This window comes from Oncorhynchus kisutch, unplaced genomic scaffold (assembly GCF_002021735.2).
Source record: "Oncorhynchus kisutch isolate 150728-3 unplaced genomic scaffold, Okis_V2 scaffold934, whole genome shotgun sequence".
Lineage (NCBI taxonomy): Eukaryota > Metazoa > Chordata > Actinopteri > Salmoniformes > Salmonidae > Oncorhynchus > Oncorhynchus kisutch.
The window spans coordinates 26,365-37,738 of NW_022262879.1; the positions used below are offsets into that span (position 1 = coordinate 26,365).

Here is an 11,374-nt window from a genome sequence, read left to right on the forward strand (position 1 = left end):
GGTTTTAAAGGGCATTGTAACGAAGTTCTACACTTGAATATGTTGTTCAGTACTGTAGGAATCTGCCATTGGAACATATATTTTTGAGACTTTTAAATGTGATTTATTAAATTCTCAATGTGGTCTACGTTAAAGTGCACCTCATCTAATATAACAGGCTTTTAAAATACAATATTGCTGCATAATTGATACTTAAAAGGAATGCAAAAGTCACCCAATTCGTGGAACGACCCTTTACATTTGCACCACAAACAATATTTAATAAAATCAAGATGAAAGTGGCCATTTTAGGCCCTTTTTAGACATATTCATGCCTCTTGTAAGACTCTGTGATTGCAATAGAAGATCATAAGTTTACCATCTGTTTGATGTTCTCATGAACACAGGAGAGAGACATGACTATGGTGGATCCTCTGCGGAGCCTCAACAACATCCTGATGCTGACGAGGCAGAGAAGAGTCTCTCTAGATCAGAACACCAGATGGTACAGCTTGGTCTGGTCTAGCATACAGCTTACTTTATCAGCTTGGGCTGCGTTTCTGTAGAGCACTTTATGACAACAGTATCTATAATGATGTGCATCTGTGTCCCCTCTTTATGGTTACTAGGACAACGCTAGCCCTTCCAGCCTCCCGGAGTCCATGTGTCGTGCCTCTCCCGGTAGCACCTTACTGCTGGGTATGAAGAGGTTGCCTGTGCTGCTGGTGGACTGCAGGAAAACAACGGGGCTGAGTGGAACTGTGAGAGGAGGAGAAGAGATGAAAGGATCAGATTTGACTCATCAAAGTAAGTGCTGTAGTTTAGTTTGAACAAATACAATAGATCTGCCCACTGGTATCTGTTACCAGGACAACCAGCAGAGTTCTGTTAGTTGACAGGAAGATAGACTGGTGGATATGGATGTTATGAATATCATAACACTGAAAAAGGATTCTGCCAATGAAAAGAGAGAAACCAATAGACCATATAAAACCTTGATGAAAGTTAGCTTTAGAGAGAAAATTTCAAGATGATCCAATGTAAGGTGCTTGTTTTACAAAAACGTATCCTTAAAACATTATGGATATTACATTGCCTGTCCCAGTCAACCCCCCTGTCTTTACAAGACTGTTGAACAGGCAAACTAAACTCTAGACGCTGTTAATTAATGAATACTGAGGAAAGCTGTGATCCGGCTTATAGGGAAGGACATTCAATAAACACAGCACCTAAAAATGACTGATTGGCTGAGAGAAATTGATGATGATAAAAATATTGTTTGGGCTGTTTTGTTAGACTTCAGTGCGGCTTTTGACATTATCGATCATAGTCTGCTGCTGAAAAAACGTATGGCTTTACACCCCCTGCTATATTGTGGATAAATAGTTCCAAAAAAAAGCGACCCTTTATTTAACTATGCAAGTCGGTTAAGAACAAATTCTTATTTTCAATGACGGCCTAGGACTACCTTGTTCAGGGGCAGAACGACAGAGTTTTACCTTGTAATCTCGGGGATAAGATCCAGCAACCTTTTGGTTACTGACCTACCGCTCTAACCACTAGGCTACCTGCCACCCCAGAGCTACCTGTCTAACAGAACACAGACAGTGTTCTTTAATGGAAGCCTGTACAACACAATCAAGGTAGAATCAGGAATTCCCCAGGGCAGCTGTTTGGCACCTACCTTTTTCAATCTTTACCAACGACATTTGAGTAAAGCCAGTGTATCTGTATGCAGATGACTCAACACTGTACACGTCAGCTACCACGGAAACTGAAATGACAGCAACACTTAACAAAGAGCTGCAGTGAGTTTCAGAATGGGTGGCAAGGAATAAGTTAGTCCTAAATATTTCAGATTACCTTAAATTACATGGCCTACTATGCTAATTCTGTAGCGTATTGTTAGAAGGGGGTAAATAAATATTTTGTTGGAGCGCCAGGCAGGTATTAACCCTAGTTATTAAAGTTAGTTATTACCTGTTATAACATTATTATTAAATATTATTAAAACTGAAAGGATGAGAGTAGAATAGAGTAGCGCTTCCAGACACATTCTAAACATGGAGTCTTAAAGGAGGACTGTAACATCTAATGATGAAACATTATGGAGGCTTAAAGGAGGACTGTAGCATCTAATGATGAAACATTATGGAGTCTTAAAGGAGGACTGTAGCATCTAATGATGAAACATTATGGAGTCTTAAAGGAGGACTGTAGCATCTAATGATGAAACATTATGTAGTCTTAAAACTTGTTAGGGAGGAGGTCCCTGTGGCGGGATCAAATCAGCGGATATTTTAGAGCGCCACCGAAAGTTTTCGATAAAACTCAAACTTTCATTAAAACACACATACAAGGTACTGAATTAAAGCTACACTCGTTGTGAATCTAGCCACCAAGTCAGATTTGTAAAATGCTTTTCGGCGAAAGCATGAGAAGCTATTATCTGATAGCATGCACCCCCAAGAATACCAGACCGTCAACAAAACAACAGATTTTGCGGTAGCCGGCGCTACCCAAAACGCAGAAATAAAATATGAAACATTCATTACCTTTGACGAGCTTCTTTCTTGGCACCCCTATATGTCACATAAACATCACAATTGGGTCTTTTTCCCGATTAAATCCGTCATTGTATACCCAAAATGTGATTTGCTGAAGACCGGTCTGATCCAGAAAAATGCCCCTTTACAAGACGCAACGTCACTTTTTAAAATGACAAAAGTTGCCTATATACTTTTACACTTCAAATTACTTTAGGTATTAAATTATCTGGTAACCGCTCTAGTGGATATTCCTGCAGTCAACAAACCAACTTTAGGTATTAATACACGTTAATAATCTATTAAATTGATCACGGGGCGATCTGTATTCGATAGCAGCAAGTCTTGAAATCATCGTCCAAGAGGTAGTTGTTTGGGCTAAATTATAGGTGGGCTATGTACAGGTGCAGTAATCTGTGAGCTGCTCTGACAGTTGGTGCTTAAAGCTAGTGAGGGAGATGTGTTTCCAGTTTCAGATTAATGATTGCAATAATGAAGCTGTTGACCCCACACTCTTGAGTGTGTTGTCGAGAGCTTAACTTTGAATGAAAAACAGAGCTCTTATAAATGCTTAGTCAGGGCTGGTTCCACCCCTCCCATGCTGATTGGGGGGCATCACAAGCCATCCTGGGTTCATCCTATGGTCATCTGCACCTGGTGTTGTTTTAACCCCCCAACCCGGCTTTAGGTTTTTATCAGTAAGTAATGAATCAATTGTCAGCTCAAGCTCCAGAGGCCCAACTCAGTCCCATAGACACAGATGAGAGAGTACCCATCAAAGCTATTCGATGGCTAAACAGTATTAATACAATCTTGTAATTTTTCTCAGTGTCCACCCTATCGACAACAGGGAAATATTACTGGGGTGCTTTGTGTCTGTCTCCAATGTAAAAAAATATAATATAAAAATGGACATTCCTGCAGTCAGCATGCCAATTTTACGCCCACTCTGAGACATCTGTGGCATTGTTGTGACAAAACTGCACATTTTAGAGTGGCCTTTTATTTTCCCCAGCACAAGGTGCACCTGTGAAATAATCAAGCTGTTCAATCAGCTTCTTGATATTCCACACCTGTCAGGTGGATGGATTATCTTGGCAGAAAATATGTGTTAACTAACAGGGATGTAAAACATTCTGCAATCTTTTTTTTCAGCTCATTAAACATCCAACACTTTACATGTTGCGTTTATAATTTGTTTATTGTAGTTACTATCAGTTTTAGGAACATCTTTCCAAATATTTCACCTTATTTTTTACTTTACCCAAAATATGACATCAGTGATAATCAAAATGTTGAAAATCTGTGAATGTCTAAATAAGAAATTGGGCCATTTAAACAGCAGGTGTCGAACCCTTTCGACAACGGAGAGATTTTACTGATGTGCTTTGTGTCTTCGACTTAAAAACAAGTCAGTAGAACGTGGAATGAAGCCTCTAGTGTAATGTGGGACCGGATGGCAGCTATTTAAGTCACTGGTCTGGCAGAATGCCAGTCATTATATCGCCTTGCGTTCCATTACTCTGTAGACAAAATGAATGCTCCGGTTGGAACGTTATTGGATATATATGATAATAACATCCTGAAGATTGATTCTCTACTTAGTTTGACCAGTTTATTCGACCTGGAATATCACTTTTTGAAGTTTTTGTCCGAGTTCGCCTGGACCAGCGGCAGTTTTTGGACGTGTGAACTAAACGTGCTAGCAAAAGTAGCTAATTGGACACTAGTAATGGACATTATGGAACAAAACAATGATTTGTTGCGGAACTAGGATTCCTTGCACTGCATTCTGATGAAAGATCATCAAAGGTAAGGGAATATTTATGATGTAATTTCGTATTTCTGTTGACTCCAACATAGCGGAGAAATATATTTACTTCTGAGCATTGTCTCAGATTATTGAATGGTATGCTTTTTTCGTAACATTTAAAAAAAAATCTGACACAGCGGTTGCATTAAGAACCAGTGTATCTTTAATTATATGTAAAACATGTGTCTTTCGGCAAAGTTTATGATGAATATTTGCATACACTCCAGAATGTTATGAAGAGTGATCAGATGAATTACAAAGTCCCTCTTTGCCATGCAAATGAACTGACCCCCCCCCCCCAAAAAAAACTAGAAGCTTCAAAAGGAGGGTGGTGCTTGGAATCATTGTTCTTCCTCTGTCACCCATGGTTACCTGCAAGGAAACACGTGCCGTCATCATTACTTTGCACAAAAAGGGCTTCACAGGCAAGGATATAGCTGCCAGTAAGATTGCACCTAAATCAACCATTTATCGGTTCATCAAGAACTTCAAGGAGAGCGGTTCAATTGTTGTGAAGAAGGCTTCAGGGCACCCTGTTACGGTTTTCTTTAGGTGAAAGAGAGTCGGACCAAAATGCAGCGTGGTATTCCTGATACATGTTTAATGACGATGAAAATACGAACAATACAAAAACAACAAACGTAACGTGAAAACCTATACAGCCTATCTGGTGACAACAAACACAGAGACAGGAACAATCACCCACGACACACTCAAAGAATATGGCTGCCTAAATATGGTTCCCAATCAGAGACAACGATAAACACCTGCCTCTGATTGAGAACCACTTCAGGCAACCATAGACTTACCTAGAAAACCCCACTAAGCCACAATCCCAATCCCACACTAAGATTGTTAAAACTGGTCTTAGGTTATTGAGGGATCTGATTAGGATTTACCCGTTTTATAATGTGGAGGTTTCTTTCGGTCTCTATTTTTCATTTAAACACTGTCTTTGGCAGGAGAAAGACCAGACTCAGAGGAACCAGAACCAGGGATGTCCAAACCAGCAAGAAGACACCAGTGCTCTTACTGTGGAAAGGGTTGTAACAGGTTAGGGGCCCTGAAACAGCACGAGAGAATACACACAGGGGAGAAGCCTTTCCACTGCTCCCAGTGTGGCAAGTGTTTCAGCCGGTCAGAAACCCTGAAAGCCCATGGGATAGTACATACAGGGGAGAAGCCTTACCACTGCTCCCAGTGTGGCAAGTGTTTTAACCGGTTATGGGCCCTGAAACAGCACGAGAGTATACACACAAGGGAGAAGCCTTACCACTGCTCCCAGTGTGGGAAGTGTTTTGGCCGGTCAGAATTCCTGAAAGCCCACGAGCTAGTACATACAGGGGAGAAGCCTTACCACTGCTCCCACTGCGAGAAGTGTTTTAAGCGGTTAAGGAATCTGAAAGACCATGAAAGAATACACACAGGGGAGAAGCCTTACCACTGCTCCCAGTGTGGCAAGTGTTTTAAGCAGTTAGGGAATCTGAAAGACCACGAAAGAATACACACAGGGGAGAAGCCTTACCACTGCTCCCAGTGTGGCAAGTGTTTTAAGCGGTTAGGGAACCTGAAACGACACGGGCTAGTACACAGGGGAGAAGCCTTACCACTGCTCCCAGTGTGGCAAGTGTTTCAACCATTCAGGGAATCTGAAACAGCACGAGAGAATACACGCAGGAGAGAAGCCTTACTGCTGCTCCCAGTGTGGAAGGAGTTTTTACCATAAAAACAGCCTGAACCAACATGAGAAAATACACAGATGGGAGATGCATTACCACTCCACCCAGGGTGCAAAGCTTTTGCCCATTTAGGAAGCCTGAAAGAGCATGACACAGAGAATGCTTACAAAAGCTTAGACTTTGGGAAAACATATTACTCATAACAATCACTTAAACGTCATTAGAGAATCCACACAGGAGAGAGAAATTGCTTCTCTTAGCATGTATATTGATATTTCACATCTAATTTTTCTTACAATTCATCAGAGAACATACCCAGTGCTCCCGTTGTCTTATATTGTTGCCTATAATGTGTTGACCTGTTTTTACCATATGAAATTGATGAGGAATTTAAAAACTGTATGTTTGAAAAACTTGGGGCCAAAGGAGTGGCTAATAAGTCTGGCTGCACATCTGGCTGGCTTACATACTGCAAATTGAGAAATGATGTGACCTATTATGTGATTTGCAGTATGTAATCAAATTTATTACGAAGCCATAATGAAATACATACACAGGTGCTGTTCCAATTGACTCAAATGATGTCAATTAGCCTATCAGAAGCTATAGACATAATTTTCTGGCATTTTCCAAGGCTGTTTAAAGGCACAGTCAACTTAGTGTATGTAAACTTCTGACCCACTGGGGTTGTGTAATAATCTGTCTGTAAACAATTGTTGGAAAAATGACTTGTGTCATTAACACAGATGTCCTAACCGACTTGCCAAAACTATAGTTTGTTAACAAGAAATGTGTGGAGTGGTTGAAAAATTAGTTATAATGACTCCAACCTAAGTGTATGTAATCTTTAGCTTCAACTGTAAATACTGTATCCTTCACTATCTATTCTTCACTATATATTGCATCTTAGCTGCTGTGTTTCTGCTCATCCATGTTTTCTACTTCTATATTTCCCATTCCTTTACTGGATTATGTGTATTAGGTTTAGTTGTGGAATTTGTTAGATATCATCTGTTTGATACTGCTGTACTGTCGGATCTAGAAGCATAAGCATTTCACTACACTCACAATAACACCTGCTAACCCTGTGCATGTGACCAATAACATTTGCTAACCATGTGTATGTGACCAATAACATCTGACAACCATGTGTATGTGACCAATAACATCTGCTAACCATGTGTATGTGACCATAACATCTGCTAACCATGTGTATGTCACCAATAACATCTGCTAACCATGTATATGTGACCAATAACATCTGCTAACCATGTGTATGTGACCATAACATCTGCTAACCATGTGTATGTGACCATAACATCTGCTAACCATGTGTATGTGACCAATAACATCTGCTAACCATGTATATGTGACCATAACATCTGCTAACCATGTGTATGTGACCAATAGCATCTGCTAACCATGTGTATGTGACCAACACCATCTGCTAACCATGTGTATGTGACCAATAACATCTGCTAACTATGTATATGTGACCAATAACATCTGCTAACCATGTGTATGTGACCAACACCATCTGCTAACCATATGTATGTGACCAATAACATCTGCTAACTATGTATATGTGACCAATAACATCTGCTAACCATGTGTATGTGACCAATAACATCTGCTAACCATATGTATGTGACCAATAACATTTGATTTGAACAAAACAAATCCAAGTGATGATGAAGGTATTTTTATTAATTTTCACACAACTGGTAACCGCTGACTGGTGACATTTTGTTTTTCACCCTACTGGTAACCTAAATCCAATGACGGTGGACATTTTGTGTTGATTTCATGTTGAATTCACTTTAGTTGACGAATCAAAGAAATGTAAATAGAAACTAGATGTTGAACTGACGTCTGTGCCCAGTGGGACGGTTTGAATAAGCGGCAGGTGTTGGATCAATATCCACATTAGTAGCTACATTTCCATGCAATTTGCGACAGATTTTCATGTGAATATTCTCAAATCTGCATAAAACAATATACGCATTTTCCCACCGGAAACGTTTGCATCAAACATATTTATTGCGGATAAAAGTATTTGCGTGATGACGTAGTGCACGGAAAAAATGTTTTCCTGTTGAATTCCCATGTACTGAATGAAAAATGCAAGTTAAATGGGTTTCCATTGCATTTTCAACTCTACTGAGGGTTTTGAAAAACCGTTGAGTTATATAGCAAACGTGCTCTTGTCGTGCTCACGCGCTCTGTAGCCAACAGCTCACATATACAGTGCTGGTAGGCTACCGACATGATGAGATTATTATGGATGAGTGCGACATTATTTTATTTGTCAAATGGCAACCAAGCATCGACATGGCTACCGACATGATGAGATTATTATGGATGAGTGCGACATTATTTTATTTGTCAAATGGCAACCAAGCATCAATCATCATCATGTCACCAGAAGAAGACCATCAACATGTATTGGAAAGGAGCATCAAGCTCAACACATGCACTTTCACCACCCTGTGAAGTTCATCATTTATTTAATCTGTAGCCTAATAAACTGCATGGTTTCCCAAATCGTAGTGGGAGGACCACACAATATATCATCGCGTGACTCCAAATTAACTAAGATATGATCGTTATTAAATCGATATTTGCGCATAAAGGATTAATGCCGCCATTTCTCGTTTATACATTTTTACTGACACAAAAAGACCCCACCATGTCAAACGAAGTAACAAATCGTCTGTCGGCATTTAGAAACGTATACAGGCATATCCTGTTTCCATCAGCCCGGTCATGACTTTGGAAATGGTTGTATCAATATCCACCTTCATGATATGGATGAAGCCTGATTTGGAATGTCTGAGTAGTTCTATCTGATGTCATAATACACTCCTCTGATAATCAAGTGATGTTCACATGTGATGCATTTGCTCCATTGTTTACATTTAAATTGGAGGCCCACTCTGATGATGTATGTCTTACATAGTGGGGCTTTAAATGAAAAGTATGGTGACATCTTAGTGTGGCTTGAAATGAATAGGATTATTAATCATAAACTCCTATAGCAACAATACACTGGGGCTTTGACTTCAAGAAGAGAATGGGCTGATGGGTGGTGGTGCTACTCTATAGGTAAGGCTGTCCAATAAGAATGTTCAATACACACAATAGGTTGATCAGTAGCCAGCTAGCTGCTACGTCTTTAGCCGGACAACTAGCTAACACGGCTAGCTAACACGGCTCGCTATCAACAAAGTCAAAATGGACTCCAGGCCTGGTGGTGGCAGCAGTGCACAACAACCACTGTTTACCGGAGCATCCTGAGTGAAAAATAATTTGGCTATATAAAGAGGGCACGACAAACATCTCTGGAAAGACCTGAAAATAGCTGTGCAGCAACATTCCCAATCCAACCTGACAGAGTTTGAGAGGATCTGCAGAGAAGAATGGGAGAAGCTACCCAAATACAGGTGTGCCAAGCTTGTGTTGTCATACCCAAGAAGGCTTGAGGCTGTAATCGCTGCCAAAGGTGCTTCAACAAAGTACTGAGTAAAGGGTCTGAATACTTATGTAAATGTAGTATTTCAGTTCAAATTCCTAAAAACATGTTTTTGCTTTGTCATTATGGGTTATTGTGATGACGGAAAAACTTAATTTAATACATTTTAGAATAAGGCTGTAACGTAACAACATCTGGAAAAAGTCAAGGTGTCTGAATATTTTCCGAATGCTGTCCTCTCCAAATGTAGCTGTATTTTATTGGTTGGAATTGTTTTAAGATGGCCATACTGTGGATTATTTAGATGTTTGATTTTTTATTCTAGGACCCCTTTAGGTATAAATATATATATATATATGTGTAATACCAGTCAAAAGTTTGGACACTTCAAAACCTTAGTCAAATATATAGGTATTTTAATCCAGTTATACACGTGTTTTCATTGCATTTCTATGGGTAATATTAGTAAAGCCCAAATTCAATATTTAATTTATTTATATATACAGTACCAGTCAAAAGTTTGGACACACCTACTCATTCCAGAGATTTTCATTATTTTAACTTTTTTCTGCTTTGTAGAATAATAGTGAAGACATCAAAACTATGAAATAACATATATAGAATCATGTAGTAACTTTACTAATATTGCCCATAGAAATGCATTGAAAAACACATTTAATAACTGGAAAAAAATACATATATATTTGTTTTAAGTAATAAGGTTTTGAAGTGTCTGTCCTTTATCTAGGCGATATAAGAAAGCTCAGGTAATGTTTTATATTGTTTTACATATATTTAACCCCTTATTTTTGGGGGCACAAAACTACCTCCGTACTTCCATTTGTGTGTATAGGTTACCTTCAAATGAGTTCCGATGATCAACATAGAGAACACACTTTCACAACCCTCCCAAACCTCTCTACAACATCCCCAAACACCTTCACAACCCTCTCAAACCTCTCTACAACATCCCCAACAAACACCTTCACAACCCTCCCAAACCTCTCTACAACATCCCCAACAAACACCTTCACAACCCTCCCAAACCTCTCTACAACATCCCCAACAAACACCCTCACAACCCTCCCAAACCTCTCTACAACATCCCCAACAAACACCTTCACAACCCTCCCAAACCTCTCTACAACATCCCCAACAAACACCTTCACAACCCTCCCAAACCTCTCTACAACATCCCCAACAAACACCTTCACAACCCTCCCAAACCTCTCTACAACATCCCCAACAAACACCCTCACAACCCTCCCAAACCTCTCTACAACATCCCCAACAAACACATTCACAACCCTCCCATACCTCTCTACAACATCCCCAACAAACACCTTCACAACCCTCCCAAACCTCTCTACAACATCCAACAAACACCTTCACAACCCTCCCAACATCCCCAAACACCTTCACAACCCTCCCAAACCTCAACATCCCCAAACACCTCCACAACCCTCACAAACGTCTCTACAACATCCTGACATCTGGAGATATCAGTGGTCACTCTTCATCAAGAGCAGGTATGATGAATCTCTCATCTCAGACATTACAACTAATGTACTGTGAGATTAAATGCTGTAATGCTGGAGGAAATCAATTGTAACTGTTCATGCAATGGACAAATCTTTCTCTCTCTAGATTCTCCTCCATTAGACTCTCCTGGTGCAGGACAGAGTCAGAGTGCTGGTAATTTTCATGTCTACTGATTTCAATGGTGTCAGAAGTCTCAGAAGTGATGCGTAGCACCAGATTTAGCCAACAGCTTATTTACATCTGTCCAAGGGAAGATTTGAGGCCATCCAGATGTGTCTCTCTGAGGCCCACCGGAAGTGATGCAACATTTGAGGTTTTGTAGAGTGCTGCTGCTGACACCATG

General features: G+C 40.0%; 1 protein-coding gene across 1 annotated transcript; it reads left to right on the forward strand.

Annotated features, from left to right (window-relative positions):
* Nucleotides 1-392: 392 nt before the first annotated feature.
* Nucleotides 393-8,326, forward strand: LOC116363546 (gastrula zinc finger protein XlCGF7.1-like). Its single transcript, XM_031817114.1, has 3 exons — nucleotides 393-484; nucleotides 609-786; nucleotides 5,301-8,326. The coding sequence occupies exons 1-3, from the start codon at nucleotides 482-484 to the stop codon at nucleotides 6,062-6,064; spliced, it is 945 nt and encodes a 314-aa protein (XP_031672974.1). The 5' UTR covers nucleotides 393-481; the 3' UTR covers nucleotides 6,065-8,326.
* The last annotated feature ends 3,048 nt before the right edge of the window (nucleotides 8,327-11,374 follow it).